The sequence below is a fragment of the Nelumbo lutea genome, chromosome 1 (assembly GCF_056320005.1).
Source record: "Nelumbo lutea isolate HS-2025 chromosome 1, American lotus-T2T, whole genome shotgun sequence".
Classification (NCBI taxonomy): Eukaryota; Viridiplantae; Streptophyta; class Magnoliopsida; order Proteales; family Nelumbonaceae; genus Nelumbo; species Nelumbo lutea.
Window position 1 is genome coordinate 125,708,071 of NC_142684.1, and position 27,588 is coordinate 125,735,658.

The following is a 27,588-nucleotide window of genomic DNA, read 5'->3' on the forward strand; positions in this document are numbered from 1 at the left end:
TAATCCTATTATCCACTTCGATCTATTTCTATAGAGTCGAAGACCCAGTATATAGGAGGTTTCTTCAAGATCTTTCATGGAGAATTATCGCAAAAGCCATACTTTCACCGTAGTCAACATTCCTACATCATTCTCAATGAGTAGAATGTCATTTACATACAAAACCAAGAATGTAACTTTATCTCCACTGTACTTCCTGTAAACACAGGGTTCATCCGGATTCTGCTCGAAGTCAAGCGATTTGACAGTAGAGTCAAAACGGATGTTCCAACTTCTAGAAGCTTGCTTAAGTCTATAAATGGATCTATTAAGTTTACATACCATGTTTTCCTGACCTATAGCAATGAAGCCTTGCGGCTGCTGCATATAGATATTTTCAGTAAGATCTCAATTCAGGAAAGCAGTTTTGACATCCATCTGCCAAATCTCATAATCATGGTATGCTGCTACAGCTAGCAGGATCCTAATGGATTTAAGCATGGCCACAGGCAAAAAGGTTTCCTCATAATCGATGCCCTCTTTCTGAGTGTACCATTTTGCCACCAGACGAGCTTTGAAGGTCTCAACCCTACCATCAGGGCCCTTCTTCCTCTTGTAAATCCATTTGTAACCGATTGCTTTTACCTCGGAGGGTGGATCTAATAGTGTCTAGACTCCACTGGTCTCCATTGAGTCCATCTATGTCCAACATAGCTTCCGCGTAAGTCACGGGATCCTCCTCACTAGTCAAGGTTTCCATTAGGTAACTATCCTGGTCATAACCATAATGGACTGGTGGCTTGGATACCCGAGTGGATCTTCTAGGTTGGCCATTACCTAGAACTTGTGGGACATCTCCCATTGCTCCTAAGCTCTCCTCATCAAGAACAACTTCCTAGCGATGGGTGTCCAGGATGTAATCGGTTTCTAAGAATTGTGCATTTCGACTGCAGAACACTTTCTGTCACTTGGGTTATAGAATAGGTAACCTACAAAGCCTTTTGGGTAGCCTACAAATAGGCAACGACTGGTTTTGGATTCCAACTTGTCTGCACTCATTTTTTAACATGTGTTGGACAACCCCAAATCTTCAAGTGTCTGACACTTGGTTTCTTTCTGGTCCAAAGTTCATATGAAGTATTCAGAACCGATTTGGTTGGAACCCGATTCAGCACGTAAATCATAGTCTCTAATGCATAACCCCAAAAGGATGTGGGTAACTATGAGTGCATGAGAAGCAACCAGACCATATCCAATAAGATCCTATTCCTCATCTCTAAAACACCGTTAAGTTGAGGTGTAGCAGGAGGAGCTAATTGTGATACTATCCCACTATCCTTTAAGTAGTCCCTGAATTCGTCAGAGAGATACTCACCACCTCGATCTGATTGGAGGGTCTTAATTTCTCTCCCTAACTGTTTCTCGACCTCTTGTCTAAACTCTTTGAACTTTTCAAAGGATTCAGACTTGTGTCTCATTAGGTACACGTAACCATATCGTGAGAAATCATCTTTGAAGGTGATGAAATACCGTGTTGATTTCGTGTCCTAATACTCAAGGGACCACATAAATCAGTATGTATTAGGTCAAGTGTGCCTGTACATGTTTCAGGTTTACCATTAAATGGCCATTTTGTCATCTTGCCTTATAGGCAAGGCTCACAGGTGGGAAGATCTTCTACAATAAGAAAATCCAAAGGACCATCCTTTACCAACCTTGTGATTCAGTCAACACCGATGTGGCCAAGTCGGTAATGCCACAAACACGTGGGATTAACTGTATCACGGGCTCTCTTCTTGGGGATTTCAGCCAATGTAGTTTCGGTTATGTTAATTTCTAGAGAATGATGTAGAACATAGACACCGTTCCCCAGTTCCCTGTATGCGATGAATTTGCTATTTCATTTAATAGTAATCGTATTACTAAAGAAGACAAAATAACCATCTGAACACAGTTTTGAGACAGAAATCAAATTTCTCCTTAAATTTTGTACATAAAGACAATCTTTCAATACAATTATTCATTCTCTAAAAATTAACTCCACAGTTCCTATGGCCGCGGCTGCAACAGTTGTAGTAGTCCCCAAGTAGAGTGTGCCTTCTCCTTCACTCAGTCTTCTGCTTACCTTGAACCCCTACAGTAAGTTACACGCATGAGTTGAAGCCCTAGAGTCAATACACCAGGACGCAGAAGCTACCAATAAATTGGTTTTTATAACACAAGTTTCGAAATTACCTTTCTTGGATTCCAGGTAGGCAGGACAGTTCATTTTCCAATGGCTGGTCTTCTTGCAAAAGTGACAGGCATCCGATGCTTTTTCTTTCTTCTGCTTCTTGGTTTTGGCAGCCTTCTTCTAAGGCTTTCTCTTTGCCTTCGTTTTCTTGCCCGATTTGCCAGTTTCAACAAGCATGGCAATGGGCTCATCATTTTTAATCAATTCTTTGACCCTCTGCAATATATTGCTAAGTTCCTGCAAGCTAACGTTCATCTTGTTCATGTTGTAATTCATGATGAATGGATTAAAGGATGGAGGCAGAGGGTTGAGAATAGCATCGATCTGTATTACCAGATCCAGCCCGGATCCAAGAGCCTCTTATTCGTTGATATAACCCACCATCCGAAGACAATGGTCATGAACTTGTTGGTTCTTGGACATCTGCGCGGTCATGAACTGTTTCAAGACCTTCTGCCGAATATAACGATTATACTCTTCATACATTGTCTTGAGACTATCCAATACGTCCTTGGCAAGTTCGATCTGATTAAACTACATTTGAATTGGATTGTCCAAAGAGGCAATGATATAGCAGGGGGCAAGGGAGTTTTTCTCCTCCCATTCTTGGTATTCTCTTCTTCAGGCCTCAGAAGCCCTATCTCTCGGACGATCCGGGGCAGGACTCTTGGCTACCTTATCCAATTTTTTAGAGGTTAAGACCAACATAAGGTTCCTGTACCAGTCGACATAGTTTGGGCCCTTAAGCTTGTTGTCATCAAGAAGCTTTGCAAATGATATGTTTGCCATTTTCTGATAAAAGAGAAAACATCAGTCCATAACCTAATTTGATTCATGTTCATTTCAAAGATATGGATTTTAATCTATGATTCATTTCCATTTATTCATCTCTGAGACTTCCCTCATTTCTCAGTGACGGATACTACGGGTTGTCTCTAGAAATGTGGGAAATCACATAGGGTGCATGGAGCCAACTATTTCAGTTGCATAACCCCATCACCTTTCTGTGAAGGATCATATTTACTCATCATATGAGTTTTCCCTTTGGCCTCTGTCAAACAAGGTTCAGAGCCGTTTTCAGGTAAACATTTCTGTCTAGTGAGTGCTTATCCATCATATTCGTGAATGCCAAGGTACCGTGAAAGAGTTCCCATTTTCTGGTGAAGCCCCTCCCACATCGATCTATGACACCCCTATCATCTTATGAAACACTTAGACAAGCCCAACAGCAAATGGATAGCTCATTTTCTGGTGCGTTTCCTCATTACTGAAGGACCCATCCTCATGCTAATGATGGAAAGCATTTAGAGAGTTCATCATATGAATCTCCTTATCACATGCACTCATATTAGCTGGAGGGAACAATTATTACGCCCTAGTTTGATTTAGGTCAAACCAAAGTGGCTCCTACTAACTTTCATAAAGTCAGATTTCGGTGGGCCTTAAATCGGCTAGGGTTCCGCACGTAACATCTTGATGAGGTGTGAGCCCACCACTGAGGGAGGTCATCCAATGACCAAAAGGGACACCATGGCAATGATGTGCATTCAGCCACGGTGTGCGCAAGAGCCACTGTCGAATGAGCATGGGCCAAGCACTTATGGCCCATGTATGTAACACATCACACATCCATACATCTCATGCAGGGATAAATTGATCTAATCAATTAATTATCTGTAAGGCCCATTGGAACCCCATTTTAAATCCATAATATTTACCATTAATATTATCTAGGTATATGAGCTGAATTAGTGTTACCCAGCTTGGCCCATATAGCTTTATCCTTTGAAGTGAGCTTTTAGCAGTTTTAACTATTTAAAACTGGGCCTTTACAGGTTGGGCCGAATTAACCATTTAATTAAATATTAATCCTCAGGCCCATTAGTGGGAAAATTAGGGCTGACTTTCAGCCTTGATTAAACCCTAGATCTGGTCCAAACAATTTGAACCAATCTTGGTTCGAATGGGTCTAGGGTTTGATATTTAATTAAATCTTTAATTCAAGAAAATAATATGAAATTCAATAACTGATAAAAGAAAATCAAGAATCAGTTAAACAAGGCTCTTCGCACAATCCATCCTGCAAAACGGAGGTTAGATCACAACTTGCAGTTTCATAAACTGCAAATTGCAGATAGCGAATGCTTCATCTACGAAATCTGATTCTCTGCGAAATCTCCCTTTCTGCGCTACCATCTTCGATCCAAAATTAAAAAAATAAATAGAAATCCTATTTCTATTAATAATTACATCAGATCGAATGCCTATACATTGAGTTTAAAATAAAAAAAATATTTACAGACCAAATGTATTAAATAAATCAAGAAACTGCAAATCTTGCAGTTCTCCCTACGCAAACCAAGAATTCGATCTCCTTTTGCACGAATAACCCATAAATCAAGAAAATCACAAAAAACTATTCTAAACAATATTCAAATTTATATAAAATTAATTTCAGGTTATTTGCCCATCAATTTTGGGAACAAATTTCCCAAAACCCATATCTGCGCAAGTTGGATAGAACGCCTTCTACCTATTTGCGCAGGTTCCGATCTGAAACAGAATGGTTCAAGATTTGAATCTAGCTCTAATACCATTGAAGGGATAGGATATCCATCACATGAACGCCCAAAGATTGCGGAATAAGGGGGCGAATTTCAAAAATTTTTCTCTCCCTTCAACTGGGAATCGAATTCCCTATTTAGAAAATCATATTTTCAAGGATCATTCTTGAACCATAAACTGAATCAGATCTAAACCAAAAGGAGTAGGGAGGGATTATACCTGATACAGAGAAGCAATATCTCCCAATGGAGGTGTTCACGCCTAAGGAAGGATCCAAAATCTGCTACCACTGAACATGGCGCATTGTAGGGTGGAGCAGAATCAATAGTGTTATTCCAAAAGAACTTGGCCATTCGCAAGAATCAACTGGGTGGTTTGTGAATACAGCTCCAACCAATCTTTTCTCCAAAATATTGGTATCAAGATCAAATCTTGGTTTCTCCCAAGAACTGGAGATCGAACTGCTGGAGGCGGCGACTGCAGGAAGGAGGCGACAAGAGAGTGTTTGTATGGTGTAGAATTCTCTCTTCTTGTAATCTCAGCTCTGAAGACAAGAGTGTATTGGTTGCCTGTCTAAAGGTTGCCGCCCCCTCCTCATTTTATAATCTCAAAGGGATCAACTCCTAATCCCATTAGGAGTTGCTAATCCAAATCATATTTGGATTAGAAGTCCCTCTAAGTGATAAGGGATAATCATTATCTTATCTGCAGATTAGATCAGCAATCTCCTAATCTAATTAGGAGGCTTCCAGATCTAAATCTTATTTAGATCTTGGACTCTCTAAGTGGATAGAGTCTGAGCCCAATCCTATCAGCTGATCCATCTCGAAATTCGCCCCTTAAGTGACTAATCAAATTAGCCCAGTTCGAAATGAGATTAAGGCTCATTTAATGTTATGTATTCATTTAGCCTTCTAAACTGCTGCCCAGTTGGGCTTCCTTGTATGGCATGGGACCCAAACATTGATCTACACATCAACCACATGGGTTTAGCCCAGCCTTTGTTACAAGGCCTAGCCGTATACACTGTTATGGGCAGTGCACCCCCTGAAAATCATCTCATGGTCTTTATGAGCCCAACATTTACCTTAAGTGGTCATTGGGCCAATGCACCTTGTAACACCCAAGGACTGTGGGCAGATGCAAGATTAGTCTATTAAGTATTATCCTCAATGGTTTTACACTCAACCTCTCAGCCCATAATGATTATACTCTGCCTGACAAAAGAGGACCTCTCCCTCGGCTGCAAGGAAGTGTTGCACTCTCTGCTGATATGGATCCCGGGAATTAAAACTTTTGCAAACCTTTTAGAAACCATAATATATATACTTTTATATCTCATATAAAATAAATTTTGCAAAACGAACCTCAACGATTGAAATCAACTGTGACAGTCTTGGTTTCCATCAATGGGAGTGTATTTCCGATCATTACCTTTGTCCGATAAAGGGGCTGGTCCTATCACTATGATCACCCACTCAGATGAATTCTCAGACTGTCCCAACATACTCAGGTTTTGACCCCCGCTAAGGATCTCACTGATTGGTACATCAATGACAGCCCAATCCAGCACCTAGTGCAGTATCACAATCGAGTTTAGGGGTCGGGTGTAACTTTCCAGTTTTGCCAATCAATCTTCAAGGTCCAGGGAAAATACTGGAAATCTGGTCCAGTTTAAAGATTCAATTAATCCTACACTGTATGTGCCTAGGGTTTCACCCTAGCAGCTGAGATAGGCCACCCCAACCGACTTGGTGGCACCACAATGTCAGTCTTGTCAGGATAGGTCTCCCCAGACCGACTCACTGGCTGTGAATATTCTAAACTAACACGAGTCTCATTAAGTGTCCAATTTAAGGGTATTCTATAGAAACATACCAAGGGAACATGAATTAAATATGCACTTTTATTCATTTACAATAAACTCATTAAGTACATCATTTTGATTGAAGCTAAGGGCATACAAAATTGTCTAACAACTAGTAGTATTCCTTTGTTTCTCCTTGTTACTCTCTTCAATGAATCTAATCACATTAAAGTTCTCTCCTAAACACCAGGGCCCCTCCCACAGTCATCTGGCATCTTCCAGTTCCTCCCACAACTCCTTCCTTTGTTTATAACTGTTGGGGCCATATACATTGGTAAGGGCCCATTCAAACTCATCTAACACTTGCTTAAATTTGACAGAGATTGAGAACCTTCTCATTAATTCTTCCACTCCCTCCACTACTTCGTCATTCCACAAAATAATTAAACCTCCAGATGAGCCCCCCCCCATCTTAGACCTTTCAATCTCCACTCACTCCTAGCCCACCTTTTGTCAAATGTCATAAGCTTAGATTCCTGAATTAGAACAATGTCTGGATTCTCTTTCTTTAAAACATCTTTTATTAACGCTCTCTTCCTAGCACTCCCCAACCCTCTCACATTCTAACTTACTATCTTCATTTCTTCAACACCTCTGCTCAGCCCCACTCCTTTTCTTCCCCTCCCTCTCCTTTCTCTAGCCTCTTTACCCCCATCCACTTCCAACCTCAATTTCTCAGCTTCACTTAACCTTCTCTTCCTCCTAATCCCACCTTCTCTTTCAGTCTGTAAGTATCCTTTCAGGTCATTCATGTCTCTAGCCTTGCAACCTTACTCTGCCACAAATTAAGCTATTGGTTCTCTTTCAGTCTAGATGCACTAATTCATTCAAACTTTCATGGGTAATCTTTTTTTTTTCCTGGTTGGGCCATTGGTTCTGTGCTTTATTGGGCAATCTCAAGAAAATGTTATGACCACTGTAGCGGGGTAGATCACCAGATTTACCCCAATTCCCTGTAATATAGAGTCAGCTAAATGAATCTTGTTCTACCATTAAAACCATTCTCTTTTTGTTCTATTCGTAGTTCTTCTAGCCCCTTGACTAGCTTAAATTGGCAGTTTAGCAATACAAAGTTATTTGAACCATTGATCTGTAATTTGAAAACAAAGCCCGTAAGGTCACTGCATTATGCTAAAACAGAATGAAAGTTCTGAACTTCTGATGAAATGCCAATGGGTAGCACAAATACAACTCCCTCACACATTGATCAACAATACAATGAGTTGGTGTCATAGAAGTGGCAACCACGACTTTCCCGTAGCATAATTTTTCCGCATATAACATCCGTAGCCAACAAATACAAAATATTGACCAAGAATGAAGTAGGATCTTTCTGCAATAATAGCTATCCTCTGTCCTCGAGACTTGAACTATTGCTACTTTTATTTTTAAGCCTCTTCATTTTCAACACCAACAGCATAGTACCCAGCGTTTCTCCCCTGCACCAAAAGCATCAGAGCATTGGCAAACGAAATAGCAACCATCTAAGAATTTTTTTTTAATCAATAACCATCTAAGATATATTATAGCTAATCCTTCATCACCGCAGTTGGTGGTCCCTGGATGTGCAACCATTTAGGGCCAGTCATGACCCAATTAGATTTGCTCCACTTACAGGGTAAATTGTTTCAATACATGGGAAAGCTGTGCAACCTTTCATACAATGTTTTTTTTTTATTTTTTTATGAGTGGTAATTTCATTAATATACAAAAAAGAGGGAGAGGTGAGTAAAGTCAGGTAAGAGATGGTTTCCTGCAGCTACTAGAAATTACAGCAGTAAACTATTTAAGCTTACATGTAGAAGTCAGAAGTTGGAAAAAAATTTTAGAGTCTAGAAGAGCTTAACTCAAAATCATAACAAGACTAGAAACTGATTAATGAAGGATACTCAAAGAGATGCATTTAGACAAAAACTTGTCTCATAAGCTTAGAGGAGACTCCATTATTCTGAGCTAAAAATGTGCTATTCAATGATCTTTAGTGAGAAAATGCACCTGAAAGCTAGCTTGTGTTCCTATTAAGTAAAGGCACTTGGTACCTGATATAGAGGAAGAAATTGATACTATAAATTCTATTTAGAAACCACAGAATGTGTGTATAATTAAGAATAAAAACAAATCTTTAGAAGCATGGATTGGCATCAAACTGCTAGGGCTATATTTACATGGTTGGAACAATTCAACTGTCAGGTTTGATCATCCAATGCAGAAGAATAAAAGTGGGAAAACAAGAAAAAAAAAGGTAAAGAACATATTTACACTTGATCCAGCTCAAGCCTACATTGTTCCTATCTGATTCTCTTCTTGTGTCCTCTTTTTTGTTTCAGAGAAGTATGGCCAAAGAAAATCCTATAACTATCAAAATTAAAGAACCAGCACAAAAACCAACTAAAGGTGAGACAGGCAATCTTTTAGTAGCGTATGCTAGCAACCTACCAATACTTGGGCTACTTCAATTGTTGAAATAGGTGCTGAAAACAGAATGTACAAAAGATTCCTAACTTAAAATGGATTAAATCAATGGACATTGCTGGCATATAATTAAACTTTTAGGAATAAAATAATCATCCCAATGTCCATGCTTCTACATTCAACAATTAAGTAGGTCTTGAATCGCTAAAATAGGAATGGAACCTTTAAATTGTAAATCTTTCATTAGTCCACTTTCAGCTCCTATTACAAGAGTTATCAACTCCACCATTATACCTTGAATTTCTCAGCCACTCTAGTACCCAATTATGGATTGATGAATGCTTGAATAGAATAATCTGGAAAGATCAGTTGAATCTAATTATAGAAGTATGGGAAGTTGCTGCTATTTTTTTTTTTTGTATTCCCTGAAAAAACTAATATATGGATTTTACCATAATGAAAATTGAATATTAATAAGTCTCAATCCTTAAACCTTTATGGCATATATATTAATTCAGGGTCTGCAATGAACATTAATAAATAATGGTTGCTTGATTCACCATGTTACACTGATAGGTTGCATCAAAAAGTAATAATGGTCAAAAGTGAAAACATCCTTCTGCATCACCATGGGAGATTTTAGTGGCTTTTAGTGTTGGTTAATAGTGAATATATGCCAGCCAGCTTACTCCCTAGGGTTCGTCCTAACCAATGGTAATAGATAAGCTGATAAAGCTAGAGACAAACCTCAAAGTGCAAAGATGAAACTTGTTCGGTGAGCTTCATAGGTAATGTGAGTAATGCAACATGCAAATGACATAACTGGAAATAAAAAATATAAATAAATAAAATCTCTAACAAAATGGTCATTCCAATTTAGTATTCATCATAAAAAATCCAAAGCTCAAGTCATAGTTACATTCAGAAAACAACAGAAAGAATCAAAATTACACAAGAAATTGTTAGGTCCAAGATGTTGAGACTTACAAGCATGATAAGCAAGTAAGAAACAGCTACAAAAGGGTAAATAATACAGAAAGCTACCTTCTCACTGCTTGACAAATGCAGTTCATTGCCTACAAGATTTTGTTTTCCCTTTGGTGCGAATCCAAAGACATCATGAAGCAATTCGTTTTCCCGTTTAAACAACATAACAGATCATCTCTAAATTACAAATAAGAAACAAAAACATAGAAGTAATGAAAGATAAATAACAGATTAATTGAGTAAAATTAAGTTGTGGAAAAGAAATCAAACCTGCATGTGCTTGACAAACCCACCTCCTAGAAATCGCTTCAGAAAATTTAACTATTGGATATAGAAATTAAAGAATTGTTGAAAACATATGGAACTTGTTGATGCTCGGGATGGCCGAGGACAACACTGTCAATTTGCTCCTATGCCGAAGGGTGACCGAGGACTAGTAGGTTGATCTTGCAAAGATGAGGACGTCAGAGACCCCGAGTGAGAACCCAAGGCGGAGACTCCGACGGTCAAGTTAGTATTAGGTGAACGAGGTCTGAGGTGCAAACACTCAGATGAGACCACAAGAGTTCTCAAATGCTAGCTAGAGAGCTTAAGTTCCAACCCTTTACCTTGGGGGGGGGGGGTTCACCTCATATTTATACTTGAGTAGAAAGCCTTATGTACTGATTTCGGCCAAGCTTCTGAAGGGTTGAGAGATCCATCACATGGACGCCCAAAGATTGCGGAATAAGGGGCGAATTTCAAAAATTTTTCTCTCCCTTCAACTGGGAATCACATTCCCTATTTAGAAAATCATATTTTCAAGGATAAATCTTGAACCTTAAACTGAACCAGATCTGAACCAAAAGGAATGGGAGAGAAAGATACCTGATACAGAGAAGCAATATCTCCCAACGAAGGTGTTCATGCCCAAGGAATGATCCAAAGACTGCTCCCACTAGATGGCGCAGTGCAGGATGGAGCAGAATCAGCAGTGTTCTTCCCCAAGAACTCTGTCCTTCACAAGAAACAACAGGATGGAACGTGAGCACAGCTTCCCTTTTCAATCCTTTTTCAAAGAACTGATGTCAAGATCCAATCTTGACTTCTCCCACAGCTGGAGATCGAACTGGCAAACAGGGCGGCAAGAGCAGGGAGGCGGCAAGAGAGTATTCGCAGGGTGCAGAATTCTCTCTTCTTGATTTCAGCACTAAAGAGGATCTGATGTGTTTCTTGGTCTCTCTCTCTAGGCTGCCGCCCCCTCCTTCCTTTTGTTACCTTGAAAAGATCAGCTCCTAATCCCATTAGGAGGTGCTTATCCAAATCATATTTGGATCAACCTTCTCTTCTAATGATAAGGATAAACCCTTATCTTATCTGCAGATTAGATTAGCTTTATCCTAATCTTATTAGGAGGTTTCTAGATCTGAATCACATTCAGATCTGGACTCTCTGAGTGGATAGGATTAAGACCCTATCCTAACTGCTAATCCATCTCAGAATTCGCCCCTTTAATTAACTAAATTAATAGCCCAGTTCGAAATGGGCTTTAGGCCCATTAAGCTTATGTGCTCACTTAACCTTCCTAACTGCTGCCCAGTTGGGCTTCCTTGTATGGCGTGGGACCCAAGCATTGATCTACACATCAGCCACATGGGTTTGGCCCAGCCTTTGTTACAAGGCCTGGTCGAATACACTGTTAAGACAGTGCACCCCCTGAAACCCATCAAATGGGCTCTATGGGCCCAACACTTACCCTAAGTGGTCCCTGGGCCAAGCCACCTTGTAACACCCAGGGACTGTGGACAGATGCAAGATTAGCCCATCAGGTATTATCCTCAATGGTCTTACACTTAACCTCTCAGCCCATAATGATCATACACTGCCCGACAAGAGAGGACCTCTCCCTCGGCTGCAAGGAACAGTGTTGCACTCTCCACTTATATGGATCCCGGGAATTAAAACCTTTTGCAAACATTTTAGAAACCATAATGTATATACTTTTATATCTCATATAAAATATACTTCGCAAAAACAAATTTCAACGGTTGAAATTGGCTGCCGGCAGTCTTGGTTTCCAACAGTGAGAGTGCATCCCCGATCATTACCTTTGTCCGACAAAGGGGCTGATCCTATCACTATGATCACCCACTCAGATGAATTCTCGGATTGTCCCAACATACCCAGGTTTTGACCCCCGCTAAGGATCTCACTGATTGGTACATCAAAGACAGCCCGATCCGACACCTAGTGCAGTATCATAATCGAGTCTAGGGGTCGGGTGTAACTTTCCAGTTTTGCCCATCGATCTCCAAGGTCCAAGGCAATACTGGAAATCTGGTCTAGTTCAAAGATTCAATTAATCCCACACTGTATGTGCCTAGGGTCTCACCCCAGTAGCTGAGACAAGCCACCCCAACCGACTTGGTGGCACCACAGTGTCAGCCTTGTTAGGATAGGTCTCCCCAGACCGACCCACTGGCTGTGAACATTCAAAACTAACACGAGTCTCAATAAGTGTCCAGTTTAAGGGTAATACACAGAAACATACCAAGAGAACATGAATCAAATTAATTGCTGCCTGGTTTCGATCTTGCTGGACTGGATTATGAGTAATATTAATTGCTGCCTGGTTATCGCAGTATAGCATCATAGGTTCTTCTGCCTAAACACCGATTTCTTCCAACAGAGAACAGATCCAGAGAAGTTCTGAAACTCCATGTGCCATGGCCCTATATTCGGCTTCTGCACTTGATCTTGCCACAACTGTTTGTTTTTTACTCTTCCATGAGACTAGGTTACCCCCAATTAGGGTGCAAACTCCTGAAGTTGATCTTCTGTCATCGAGGCATCCTGCCTAGTCTACATCTGTATAGGTCTCTAGCTTGAGCTGTCCATGATCAGTAAACAATATGCATCTACCTAGATGTCCCTTAATATAAGCAAGGATCCTGTCAACTGCCTTCCAGTGCTGGTCCCGTGGAGCATGCATGTATTGGCTTACTACACTTACTGCATAGGAGATGTCCGGTCTTGTCATGCACAAGTATAGTAGCCGACCCACAAGTCTTTGGTACCTCCCAAGGTCCTTTACTGGTTCACCTTCTGATGCATTGATTCTATGGTTCTGATCAATGGGGGTGCTAGCTGCCTTTGTTTCAAGTTTCCCTGTTTCTTGGAAAAGGTCCAAGACATACTTCCTTTGAGAGATAAAAATTCCATGTTTTGATCTTGCAACTTCAATGCCTAAGAAGTATCTCAGTTCTCCAAGGTCCTTAATCTCAAATTCCTTATGCAGGTTCCTCTTCAGACTATCAATCTCACTCAGATCATTCCCAGTGACAACAATATCATCCACATAAACAATTAGGATTGACACCAAGGATCCCCTGCACTTCACAAACAAGTTGTGATCAGATTGAGTTTGAGTGTAGCCAAAAACAATCAGGGCCTTTCTGAATCTGTTGAACCATGCTCTGGGGGATTGTTTCAAGCCATATAGTGACTTATTCAGCTTGCATACCTTTCCCACTTTAGCATTATCATAAAAACCAGTTGGAAGATCCATATACACCTCTTCTTGCAGATCCCCATTTAGGAAAGCATTCTTCACATCTAGTTGAAACAAGGGCCAAGAGTATGAGGCAGCAAGAGAAAGGAGTATCCGAACAGAGGTCATCTTTGCAACTGGTGCAAAAGTCTCTAGATAATCAATGCCAAGGGTCTTGTGTATCCTTTTGCAACAAGTCTTGCCTTGTACCTCTCTGTGCTTCCATCTGCCTTATACTTTACTGTGTAAACCCATCTGCATCCAACTATCTCCTTGCCTTCTAGTAGGTCCACAATTTCCCATGTCTGATTCTTAATCAAAGCCTCCATCTCTTCTTGCATAGCTACCTTCCACTCAGGTTTGGAGAGAGCCTCACTAACACCCTTGGGTATAGACACGGAATCAAGAGAAGAGAGAAAAGCACGGTAGGAAGGAGAAAGTCCACTGTAGGATAAGTATTGTGATATGCAATGAGCAGTGCACTTTCTCTTCCCTTTTCTAAGAGCAATAGGGAGATCAAGGTTATCTGTAACAGTGTTAGTGGGACCAATGGGAACTGAAATAGTAGAGGGATCAAGAGGAATACCTGGATCTGTATCAGCCAAATCTGGAGTCTCCAAGGGATCGACAGGAAGTGGTGTGAGTTCTGCTATAGTGGAATCAACCTCCTTATGAAGTCTCTGCCGTGAGTAATATTGTGAGACGGAACGCAAAGGGGGTGGCAAGGTAGGTGACATCAGATGGTTGTCAAGCATAATAGTAGAAACAGGAACTGGAACTGGGAGAGGGATAGACTGCTGACTTACTTCCCCAAAACACTCCCCCTGAGAAGGATTCCTTGAGAAAAAGTATGTAGATTCGAAAAAGGTGATGTCCATAGTAACAAACCGGTTCCCAGAGACTGGATCATAGCAGCGGTACCCTTTCTGATTCTCTGCATATCCAAGGAAGACAAATTTCTTTGCCTTGGGATCAAGCTTCAAACGGTAAAGACCAAGAATATGCGCAAAGCAAACACACCCAAACACCCTTAGAGGAATATGAAACATCTCCCCCTGAGGAAAAAGAAGGCTGAATGGAGTGTTGAATCCAAGTATACGAGAAGGCATCCTATTAATCAGATATACTGCCGTGAGAACAGCATCACCCCCAAAACGAACCAGAACTGTCGCTGTGATCATCATGCTTTTTTCCGTCTCAACAATGTGTCTGCTCTTTCTCTCTGCAACACCATTCTACTGTGGACTGTAGGAGCAACTACTTTGATTGACAACACCATACTCCAACAAATATGAGGCAAGATGTCTCTCAAAATATTCCCTAGCATTGTCAGATCTGAACATCTTGATTCTAGTTCCAAGCTGTATTAATACCATCTGATGGAATTGCCTCACCAAGGATGGTACCTCATCACGTGATTTCATCAAGTAAATCTAGGAATATCGAGAGAAATCATCCACAAACAGGAGAAAATAGCGATAGCCGCCCATAGAGGGAACATGATAAGGGCCCCACACATCCGAATGAATAACATCAAAAGGAAAAGAACATCTTTTACTATTCGGTTTAAAAGAGTGTCTACAATGCTTTCCAAGTTCACAACCTCAATACTTCAACCTTGACAGACTCACAGACTTAAATAGTTTTGGAAACAAAGAACTTAAAGAAGAAAAAGACAAATGACCCAGACGGTTATGCCAAAGTATAATCTGATCCACAAGTTTTGACTCACTGTCCTTGAAAACATGATGACTTTGGTGAATTGGAAGAGTATCTAGGAGGTAGATTCCATTCACTTCACTACCACTCCCAATCGTCCTCTTTGAATCCAGATCTTGCAAAATACAATGTCTAGGAGAAAAAATTACTGAGCAGTTCAGATTCTTAGTCAAACTACTAACAGATAACAAGTTGGTGCTCAATTTAACAAGATGGAGGACAGAGGGTAAACAAATGGAATCATTAATCTTGACAGATCCCTTCCCAGCAATAGGAACATGGGATCCATCAGCTGTGGAGACCCTATCTCTGGCAGAACTGAGCTGGTAAGAGGAGAAAATGGTGGAACAATGGGTCATGTGCTCTGAGGCTCCAGATTCTATAATCCAAGGAGATCTCTCCTTACTTGAAGCAGAAACATAGTTTGCAGTGACATGTGGACTATCTGTGTGGACAAGGGAGGTAGAGTGAGTTCCACTTGTGCTACTTGTACCTTGTTGTCCGGTTGCGGTTGAATTGGAACTAGCTGTATCCCTCTAATTCAGAAGTAACCCAAACCTCTCAAGCTCGGCCCTTACTGCAGCAGCTGCAACAGACTCCAAGGCAGCTGTAGTAGGGGGGGCCGGAGTGTCACCAGTAACTGCCATATGTGCATTTCCTTTCTTATTCTTCAATCTGGTCGACACAAGATGTGGGTGAAGCTTCCAGCAAGTATCTCTTGTATGCTTCGGTTTCTTACAGTAGTCACAGACTAAGTCCCTTTTGTCTTCCTTCTTGTTCTCATTGCCATTCTGTTTAGGTTTCACAGCACTTACCATAGCAGACTGACCAGACATGAGATTCTTCATCATTACATCCCTCCTGCACTCCTCTCCTTACACGAATGCATATGCTTGGGAGAGAGTGACACTGTCCCTAAAAAGAAGATGTTGTCGTGCAATGTCATACTCAGGGTTAAGGCCAGCAAGGAATTCGAACACCTTATACTTCTCTAAGTGTCTTTGATAGGTAGTTGCATCCTTGGTGGTTTCCCAAGCAAAGGTCTCTAGATGGTCAATCTCCTGCCACTGGGTCTTAAGGACTGAAAAATACGCTGCAACAGATCTATCTCCCTGCCTAGTAGCAATAATCTAATTTCTCAATTGATAAACCCTAGCAACATTCTCCTTCTGTGAATAGGTATTTACAACCCCATCCCATATCTCCTTAAAAAATAAAAACTAATGGGCCCAAGGCCCAAAACAACTTAATTTAAAAGAAATAAACTAAACACAAGTCGGCCCACTCAACAAGGCCGCCTGGAGGTAGGTGAGCTCGAACAGTCTGGATGTGGTTCGTATGTGGGGAGCACGACCATCTGAGACCGCCAGGTGACTCCGCGCTATTGGTTAGGTCCACTTTGAACTATGCCGCCTGACACATGTAGGCCCACGATAGGAAAAGACCATATGCGCCTACATCATTTGCCTCCCACTCCCGAGGCCATGGTGGAAGTCCAAGCTGAGGACCTCGGCTTCGGCTGAAGGGAGTGCATCGGTTGTATTGGGAGGCGCCATTGGACCTTTTGGATGTGTCGTGGCCTGCGGTGGCGTTGACTTGGCTTCGTTCCCTTCTCTAAGGGGTGCTGTAGAGGCTCCTTCTGCTGGGAGGCCTTGGCCTCAGCTTTGAGGCCATTGCCGTAAGTGGGCAAGGGGAGACCTTACCCCCTTGCCCTATCTCTGTGCTGGTGTGGAGGCAAGTCCGTGGAGGCCTCGGCTTCGGCCGTGGGTGCTGAGGGCGGGGCACTTGGGTGCCCAAGCTGGTAACTTAACTGATTGCGGGGTGGAACTTGTCCTTGTCGGCCCGCAAACCGTGGAGACGGGTCTCGGCGCCAGATCTGGGTCATATGTGACACGGGTCTCCGAACTAATGAGTCAAGGTCGTACCCGCGACGGGTTGCGGTGCCACGACCGTAGGGGAGACGGGGTCCGGGCGAGGCAGGGCACACATTCACTGGGTTAGCACGGTTGAGTGGACTAGCAAGTTATAGCGAGAGGACCGGTGATAATTTTCAAGGTGCTAAGGCGAGGCTAGGCGACTGGGAGCGCCTAGGCGATGGATTTTTTATGTTAAAAACATAGATCCTAGGGTAGTTCCCTAGGTACCATAGCCATGTTTCTTCAATAATTATTCTTGATTTTCATAAGAAAAGTATAAATTTCATATTAAAGTATAGAAAATCAACATATTCATGAGAAGAAAAAGAAGAAGGAAAATAAAATTCAAAAAATATAGGGGCTGAACCCTTATTTTTGTTATAGGTAAAAAAGAAAATAAAAAGTTGGTAGTAGTAGTAGTAGTAGAAGACGACGATGACGACGAAGAAGAAGAATGTGCTGATTAGATAAAATTTGAAGTTATTCCTTACTTATTGGTTCAGGTTTTTAAGTCTTTGAGGGTTCAATACAGCATTTAGCAATGTTTGTGTTGATTAAACCCTAATAAATAAGAAAATAATAAAATGAAATTAGTATATAAACACACAAAATGATTATTTTAGTTTAATAATGTCTATTTTATAATTATAATATCAAAAAAGAATGAATAAAAAAAGAATTTTATAGTAGGAAGTAGAAAACTGCTTGGTGATTAGGCGAGGAGAGCCTCAAATGGCATCTTGTTGCCTAGGTGTCGCCTTGACAACTATGAGACCGGTCAGTTTGCTCGGCGTTGTTTCATCTTCCCGAGGCGAGCGACGCGTGTCGGTCAGTAGACGGGGCTGTAGAGGCGGTCACTGCGCAGCCATTGGATTGGGTGCGATTTGGACCATCCATTTTTCTTTAAATAATGGCCTTAGTCACGTATTTTCTTGCCATTTGCTTTCAAGTGCCTTTGCCTTCAAGCGACCTTTGCTTCCTAGAGCCCTTGGCTTACTCGCTTTCCTTAGAGCTTTCCAACCTTCATCCTCATCTTAGGTAAACACCTCACTGCCATGTCTTACTCCGATTTTGGCCCAGAGTGCTATGAACTCCTAGATCCCTCGGGGGTGAGCTCCCACCGAACCCCATCACCTGCCAACTCCGACCGAGGCTCTTCATTAGACGAGACCCTAACCCTGCGACAAGAGGTCGAGGTGCTGAGGGAGAGGATTGCCCTCGGAGGTACCGAGTGCAGTCAACGGGGCGAGGACTCTCCTTGTGAGAGCGCCACGTTTGTGATGCCTAGGGAGGCCAAGGGGTCCCCCTGGTGGTAGTGGGGGAAGAGGTTCCCAAGCCCAACTCGAGGATGGTGGCCAAGTATGCCGCCCGAGGGGTGAACATTGGGCATCTACCACGTTCGGAGCACGATAGTGTTTTGGATTATGACCAGGTGAAGTCCCTGGATAGGAGGTACTACATCCCTCGGTCCTATAGACTTGGGGTCCCCAACATTGGTGATCGGTTGTGAACGCCGGAGGAGGGGAGATCTATGTCTACCAGCATTTTTTGGAGTTCGGCCTCAAATTTCCCCTTTATCCTTTGATCTCCGAGCTGTTGAAGTGGTACGGGGTTACACTTAGCCAACTAGCCCCCAATGTACTTAGGACCATTATCACCATGTTGGTGGTGGCTCGACTTCGGGATGAGCGGGTAGAAGCATCTGGGAGTTATTTTTTTGTTGATCTCCTACCCAGAAGTGAATTGCTGACGTCAGACCGCCGCCGGATCACGTCAGCAGTCCGTACAGGTGTCGGCGGCTGTACATGAAACAAGTTTGATGTCGAGCCATGTACAACAAGTTTGATGATATTTTTTGCTGTAAAACCTAGACCATTCAGGTTATTTTTCAATTTGGGATTGACGGGAAGTGGTCTCGTAATTTTCTAAGAGTTGTGTGATTTTTGGGAGATTTTTTTCTCCCTCTATTTTGCCGCCAACCTAGTTTTTTGGGTCTTCCTTTGGTTCTTAACCATGGGGTAACGTGATTTCGGGTCTGGAACCTCGGTTAAAGTGTTGGGGGTCCTTTTTCGTTGGTGAAAAGGTGTCTTGTTAGAATATGGAATCATCTAAGGATTTTCAGATGGTTCCCAGTCTGCTCACGGGAACTGTAGATATTTCCAATGATATGATAACTGCTATTAAGCTGGATGGATCTAATTGTTTAGAGTGGTCTCAGTGTACCAAACTTACTATTACTGGGAGGGGTAAACTGGGATTCATCACAGGAAGGGAAGTGAAGCTGAGTCCTGAAGACCTGAAATTTGCAAGGTGGGAATAAGACAACTCCCTTGTTATTTCATGTTTGATTTGCTCAATGCAACCTCATATTGCCCGAAATTACATGTTTCTTCTATCTGCCAAGGATATCTGGGATAGGGTAGTTGCTACCTATTCCCAAGTTAGCAATATTGCTAGAGTGTATCAGCTTTGGAGGGAAGCTTGCAGTATGCGTCAAGGGGAGAGATTTGTTGCATGTATTTCTCTTATCTACAGTCTATCTGGAAAGAAATGGATCACTTGAAAGCTCTAGTTTGGAAGGACCCTGAAGATGGTGAGCAGTATCAGAAGTACATAGAGGAGAATAGAGTTTTTGGTTTTTTGGATGGCTTGAACCCAGAGTTTGATTTCACCAGGCAACACATTCTTAGTGTAGGCATTGTTTCTCTTGCTACTACTTACTCTCTTGTACAAGGGAAAGAAAGCCGAAGAACCTCCATGATGCAATACTCTGTAAGTGATCATTCTGCCTTTATGTCATCTCGATCCAAGCAAAATACTAGCAAAATACTTACTCTCTTGTACAAGGGAAAGAAAGCCGAAGAACCTCCATGATGCAATACTCTGTGAGTGATCATTCTGCCTTTATGTCATCTCGATCCAAGCAAAATACTAGAAAACATCCCATTGCAGAGAAGGTCGAGGATGTTATTTGTGAGTACTGCAAGAAGCCAAGACACACTAAAGAAAGGTATTAGAAGCTCAATCCTCATCTAAAACCAGAGAAGTACAAAACCGGGAAGAAGGACAATGCTCACTTGGCTACAGTTGGTAATGATGCTCAACCTTCGGATGTGCTTGACTCCGCTGATGTGATGGACAAACTCAGGAATATATTGTTGCAGCTAGAGAAGGGTGGTGTATCCTCATCATTTGGTTCTAGACTTAGTAATCTATCTAGTTCATATGCCAAGACAGGTACTGCACTTGCTTGTTCCACCTCCTTTATCCATGGATTGTAGACTCTAGGGTCAGTGCCCATATGACTCACATTTTACCTCATATAAGTTAACCATAGGAAAGGGCAAGATTACTGTTGCGGATGGATCTCAGACCCCAATCTCTGGTTAAGGTGAAGTTAGAATCACTAATAACCTTTCTCTTGACTCTGTTTTATATGTGCCCCAACTACAAAAAAAAATTATTGTCTATTAGTTCTCTAACAAAATCCCACAATTGCTTAATGACATTTTTTTCCCACCCATTGTGTTTTTAGGATCGGAGCATGGGGAAGACGATTGGAAGTGAGCATGAAGTGGATAGAGTCTACCTCCTGGATGGACCTTCAGAGCATGGATTGTCAAGTCAGTTTGAGTCTTGTTCCAATGAGAAAATGAGTCTTTTGAAATTATGGCATTGTCGCCTTGGTCATATGTCTGTCAATTCTATCAAGTTTTTGTTTTCAAACTTGTTTGATTCGGTGTCCAAATCGAATCTTGAATGTGAAATTTGTCATTTATCCAAATAATGTAGAAACACATATTTTGCAAGCAGTAAAAAAAGTAATTTTGCTTTCCATTTGATCCATACTGATGTTTAGGGCCCATATGCTGTCCCCTGTATAGGGGGTATAGATATTTCATTCTCTTTGTTGATGATTATAGTTGGTATACATGGCTTTACTTGAGAAAAGTAGAGATAAAATTCCCATGATTGTTCAAAACTTCATGAATATGGTCGAGACACAATTTGAGAAAAGAGTAAAGATAATAAGATCTGCTAATGCCAAGGAATACTTTGAACATTACTTGCATAGATTTCTTGAAGACAAGGGGCATTATTCACCAAAGTTCATGTAGTCATACTCCACAACAAAATAGGGTGGTTGAAAGAAAAAACAAGCATGTGGTTGAAGTTGCTTGAGGCTTGTTGTTCCAACTCGTTTCTGGGGTGATGCTATTGAGACAGTTGTATATCTCATTAACAGACTCCCATTAAGGGTCCTTAACCTTCATTCTCTTCATCAACTACTTTCCCTAATTTGGTTATTCTCCAGTTCAGAAAGACTATAGATGCTTTGATGCTCTCTTTGGAAAGTGATATGTCTCTAAGGATGTTACATTTTTGGAATCCTCTTCCTTTTTCCTGTCATCCTGTCCTCTTTAGGGGAAGAATGCAAGTGGAGATCAGACTCCCTTTTGCCTTCTTGTTCCTACATCTATTCCTCCCTCTCTTCCTACCTCTTTTCCTTCTCCTCCTCCTGTATATCAACCTCGGTCCTGGTAGCAATTTTTCATCAGGCGCAGTAAGAGGGTGGCTCCTGAAGCAGAATGCCTATCACAATCTGATTCCCCAAACTCAAGTAATCTTGAACCTCTTGACAATCCTATTATTGATTTTGACCTCGACCCTCCTATTGCCATTCGAAAAGGGAAGAGGACATGTAGCAAGTATCCTATCACTAACTATGTGTCTTATGATGCACTCTCCCCTTCCTATTGTGCCTATGTTTCTGCTATTTCTTCTGTTTCCATCCCTCATAGTGTTGCAGAGGCAATGTAGTGCCCTAATTGGAAGGAAGTTATGAACCAAGAAATGGAGGCCCTAATAAAGAACCAGACTTAGGAGGTTATTCCTTGCCCTAAAGATAAGATTCCTATTGGGTGTAAGTGGGTTTATACTGTTAAGCACAAGGCAGATGGCTTAATTGAAAGATACAAAGCTCAGCTTGTAGCCAAAAGATACACTCAGACTTATGGCATTGATATTTAGAAACCTTTGCTCTAGCTGCTTAAATGAACTCTATTCGTGTGATCATGTCTCTCGCCGCCCATTACTCATAGCCTTTATATCAAATGGATGTAAATAACGCCTTCCTTAATGGGGACTTACAAGAGGAAGTGTATATGGACTTACCACCTAGGGTAAGTTTCCCTGACAGCGATGGAAAAGTGTACCACTTGAAGAAGTCTTTGTATGGGTTAAAACAGTTTTCAAGAGCATGATTTGACATGATCAGGAATGCCATCTTAAAGATTGGTTTTTCTCAATCTCAGGTTGACCACACCTTATTTATTAGAAGAGTTGATGGTAGAGTAACAACGTTGATAGTATATGTTGATGACATTGTTGTGACAGGTAATGATATCACAGGTATCTCTCTGTTAAAGTCATTCCTTGCTTCTGAATTTGAGATTAAGGACCTTGGTGATCTCCAATACTTTCTTGTCATTGAAGTTGCAAGATCCAAGAAGGGGATTTTTCTATCACAAAGGAAATATGTAGTTGATTTGCTTCATGAGATTGGAAAATTAGGGTGTAAGCTTGTAGAAATTCCAATTGATCCCAACCACAAGTTGAACTCCATTGAAGGAAAAGTTCTTCCAGACAGAGGGGTATATCAAAGATTGGTGGGACACTTTCTGTATCTTTGTTTCACTAGACCTGACATTTCCTATGTTGTTGGAGTGGTTGGCCAATATATGCATGAACATAGGACATCTCATATGTAGGTAATTAACAAAATTTTAGCCTACTTGAAAGGATGCCCTAACAAAGGGGTGTTGTATTCCAACTACGGCCATCTAAAGATTGAGGCTTACACAGATGCGGATTGGTAGGGTCCATCGATGATAGAAGATCTACATCCAGATATTGTGCCTTAGTTGGAGGCAATGTGGTTTCCTGGAGAAGTACGAAACAATCTATGGTTACTCGTTCTAGTGCTGAGGCAGAGTATAGGGCAATGGCTCATGGAGTGTCTAAACTACTCTGGCTTAAGACCTTATTGATTGAGATGGGCATCCAAGCAGATATTCCAATGAGACTATATTGTGACAATCAAGCAGCCATAAATATTGCTCACAATCTTGTCCAACATGATCGTATAAAGCATATTGAGGTGGATAGACACTTTATTAGAGAAAGAATTGCTAGCGGAGAGTTGCCTTCCTTTTGTAAGGTCAGAAGACTAACTAGTTGATTGCCTCACTAAAGGTGCTCACCATCCAAAGTTTACTAAGAACCTTGCCAAGTTGGGTATGATTGACATATATGCTCAGCTTGAGGGGGAGTGTTGAGAATGGTGTTTTTGGTCACTTTCTCCTTTCTTATACTCTCTCTGTATTTGGGCACCCAGATAGGGGCCTTCTTGTAATTATTAATTTTCAATTATACAGTAAACTTTTTGAGGGTGTGAACAATGAACTTCACACACCTCTCGACACTTTCCTTTCTTCTTCCTCTTCTTCTTCTTTCTTTCTCTCTCTTGAAACCATAGTTTTTGCAACTAGCTTTGCAAAGCCCGTCGAGCTCTGTTCCACTCACACCCTGATTGGGTCCACTCTGAACTGCGCCACCTAACACGTGTAGGCCCGCGATAGGATGAGACCATTTGCGCCTACATCAGAACTTAGCAAGACAAGGAAAATAAATGTCACAAGAAAAAATTGAAAAAACAAATACCTGAATCAACTGAGACCATGTTGAAGTGTTTAAAAAATCTCACTAATCTTAACTGAGGTTTCATGACAATATCCATCCTAAAAAACCAACAAGCCATTACCGCTGACCCAGCCTGTAAGTAGGAACTTATGACCGGAACATTCTAAATCACGGTACAGGATAACACACATGATCATAGGTATTTGTTTCAGTGATAAAGCATACCTCAAAGAATTCAACGACATCCCTAAACAAGTTCCTCTGGCTATTAAGATCTTTCTTAGTTGAACCTTTACCATCTGCCTCCACAAAAAGGTTTCTCACTTGATTTAAAATTTTTCCCTTCAACCCTTGAATATGTGAACATCCATTCTGAGAATTACTCCCTTCATAAATTGAACTGTCACTAGAACCCTTAGCTTCACCAACAAACTTCTCTAGTTGTCCAATCTCAAAAATAAGAGCTATTGTTTCACCAAATGCAACGCGAATTAATCGATCATCTTTGTCAAGTAGACTTGAAAAATGAGAAATTGAACTGCAGCAGTTTGCAAAAACCATATGAATTATTCCTTGTCATTCTCATAAAAAAAGAAGGGTTGCTGAAGCTTAAACAAGACTCACTCTTTCCAATTTTCTGAATTAATTCTCCATCGACTAATGTAATGGCTGTAAGAAGAAAAGACCAAGCAGATAGTGCAGCTGTTAATACGACTGTTGTAGGTTTGCATGAGTTCACCTGAGAAGTAAGAACAAAACAAAATCAGCTTTCCATTGAAAATAAAACAAGATCAATTTTCTATTGCATATAAAATGACAAAAATCTAAAACACCAGTACCATTGATCAGTTAATTCATGGTACCAAGATTACCATAATATCAGACAAGTACATTACAGATTTCAATTATAAAATTATACAGCAAATATATGTACATTAGGACCATATTTTGGATAAATAAACTGCCACATAATCTGCATAGATCTTTCAATCTCCTAAGGACCATTTCCACCAACAAAGGTGACAATAGCTAAACACTTCAATATCTACAACAATATATTCACAACATCCAGAAAGAACAGATCAGCATCATATTTTTAATGCACCCCCAAATTTGTGGAATTCAAAATCTGGTAACCAGTGTTGCATGGCAAAAGAAATAGGAATCAAAATCCAAAATGTGTCCAGAAGTCTGAATTAGCAAGAAAAAGCATAGATTCGTGAACACTGGACACATATGCAGAAAAGTATATACTATAAAATAGTCCATTATCTTTTGAATTTAACATTGTACTGTAGAAAAAGGTATTTACTTGATTAACATTCTACAGGGAAAATGACATTCTTCATTTACATTAGCTGTTCATTCGTGAGGAATGAACAAAGATCAAAAGGAAAATGTAACATAGAGTGCCCTTCAGAAATTCGTTGAGTGTCAGAATCCAACACATTTCCTTCATGGACACTTTAGCCATTTAGTAGAGTCCATGCAACACTGCTGGGAATTTCAAATCTTACATACAGATGATATCTTCAATGAATCAGCCCCAGATCTAAGAGCTTGAGAAAGAGAGGGAATTGAGTATTCCAAGATTTCATGTGCCGCATTATCCCTGCTACCAACAGTTATGGTCAGCAAACCTACCAATTGAAAGATGAAGCAATGTTTTAACCGAAAATGATGAAGAAACAGCTGTGCTACATAGGACAGTAAAGGACTAACCAATGACACGGCAAGCTAAGGATATCTCTTTGCTAGATCCCTTTTTGATTGAACTGAGACACTGCTGTAGTAAAGTAATACAGCTGCAATAAACCATCACAGAAGCACAAACACATAAAAAAGGCTATGTGATTTTGGACAGAATTAATTTGGACATGGATGCACACATCCAAAAGATTAGAAGATCAAATAGGAAATGCCCTAGTTTCAAGTAGGGAGATTCCTTATGCAATCTGTTAAATTTCTGTCATGTGGAGGCATGATGTGGTGAATCTGAATTCAGAACCAAGCACAGGACCCTTGGATTCGTCATCTATCAACACTCAATTTTCTACAAGCAATATTGAATTTTGAAAATTTCAATATTTAATGTTAAGCTTCCCCCAAAATGAGGGAGTTATTCTGGGTACATGTGGCAAAGGTCTTTCAGCTCAAATATGGCCCAAGAGGATGGTAAGAGGAAGTTGTGGGGCCATTTGGACCCAAGATGATGATTACTTGCATGTATCTCTGTATGTCACAGATCAAGTAAAATACAGATGAATGGATAGATTAAAATCTGCAAATGTGAAATACCAAAGCAAAAGGTTCATTTTGATCAATGTTTTTCCTTTTAGTCATTCACAAATCCAAATAGATGAGTCTCACATAAGGAGAGCATCTTGACGTGGAAATTTTCTTAATGGGATATTAACAATGATCACCAGCCTACAAGAATTGAAACAAAATAAATAAAAGAGCACTTACTTCTTTTCAACGAATTGATGCTGCAACTTATTGGTAAAGCATCAATAATAGACAACAAAGCCAATTCTCTTATAGATCGCCTTTATATACAAAAAAAAAAAAAAAAACAAAAAACAAAAAAACAAAAAAAGAAAGGAGATCCAATTTCAGCTAAAAGACACCGATTTCATCGAGAGGTATAAAGTAGTAACATAGAATTCAGTGCGCAGGAAGCTAACCAGTAGAAACATTTGAAGTAGATTAACATATACCTCTTTTCAGATAAACTATCGAGACATTGTTCCAGACCTGTGTCCCTAGCACTCAGTTTATCACACTGCCGTGCCTGAGATTCATAAGTAGACGTCGACGAAGAGCTCAGAGTATCATCTTCATCACTTTCAATTTCAAGCATTAATGCTCTTCTACGTTGACTATTACCTGCATGGTTAAAAGAAGGAAGAACAGATTAACTGTCATAACATGGACCAAATAACTAATCAAAAGCCAACAAGTGATAACAAGCTCATAGAAATTGCCAATTATTGTGATATTAGAAAGCACTTAAAATAATATAAGAACAATACTTGTCAAAGCAAACAGTTTGAACAAAAACTAAGAGCTCATGAATTAAAAAAAAAAAAAAAAGCTCAGTAAAAAAAGTGCGATCACAGTACTTCAAGTTTGTCTTTCCAATTTACCATTTTTTTATAGTTTATAAGATAACCTTGAATTTTGAAAAATCAGTCATGAAAATACGAATTCATGGAAATAAAATAAAAAAATAATAACCAGAAAAAAAAAAGCAGAGAGAAAATAGAAATAATAGTAAAGTTGAGGGATGTTGCAATGAAGTAAGTATGTTTTGAGATTGGAAATACTGCAGAGAAACAGAATTCGCTGGAGAACGTCGATCGGTATCTGGAGAAGCAGGAAAAGGCGCATCCATTTGAAGATTGAGATTTTTTTCTTCTTTTTTCGGAAAAGGGAGGGAAGGGAAGAAACGATAAATTAAAACAAAACAAAAGAAAAACCGAATTAGACTGTGACACGAGAAAGGGTTCGTGGAAGCATCACCATGCCATTTATGCCCCTAATAATTTTAGCAATTTTCCCACACTGCCCACTTATACCCGGGCTGGGAACATCTATCGAATGGATCCCTCCATATTTTATTGAAGTTGAGTAACATAAGGCTATTTTTGGATTGATAGAAAATAAGAAAAAGCAG

At 40.5% G+C, this 27,588-nt stretch overlaps 1 protein-coding gene across 4 annotated transcripts; it reads right to left on the bottom strand.

Annotated features, from left to right (window-relative positions):
- Nucleotides 1-7,740: 7,740 nt before the first annotated feature.
- On the bottom strand, nucleotides 7,741-27,399 carry LOC148877378 (uncharacterized). 4 transcript variants are annotated; one of them, XM_088985931.1, is made up of 8 exons: nucleotides 27,239-27,399; nucleotides 26,630-26,798; nucleotides 25,632-25,714; nucleotides 25,427-25,549; nucleotides 24,534-24,648; nucleotides 24,135-24,447; nucleotides 8,640-8,683; nucleotides 7,741-8,083 (listed from the first exon to the last, which is right to left on the bottom strand). In XM_088985931.1, the coding sequence occupies exons 1-7, from the start codon at nucleotides 27,300-27,302 to the stop codon at nucleotides 8,663-8,665; spliced, it is 888 nt and encodes a 295-aa protein (XP_088842057.1). In that variant the 5' UTR covers nucleotides 27,303-27,399; the 3' UTR covers nucleotides 7,741-8,083; nucleotides 8,640-8,662. The 4 variants fall into 4 exon arrangements, with proteins under 4 accessions (XP_088842057.1, XP_088842039.1, XP_088842047.1 ...); XM_088985913.1 differs by lacking the exon at nucleotides 8,640-8,683 and adding an exon at nucleotides 9,804-9,878 and having other exon boundaries at nucleotides 27,239-27,397; XM_088985921.1 differs by lacking the exon at nucleotides 8,640-8,683 and having other exon boundaries at nucleotides 27,239-27,397.
- Between the last annotated feature and the right edge of the window lie 189 nt (nucleotides 27,400-27,588).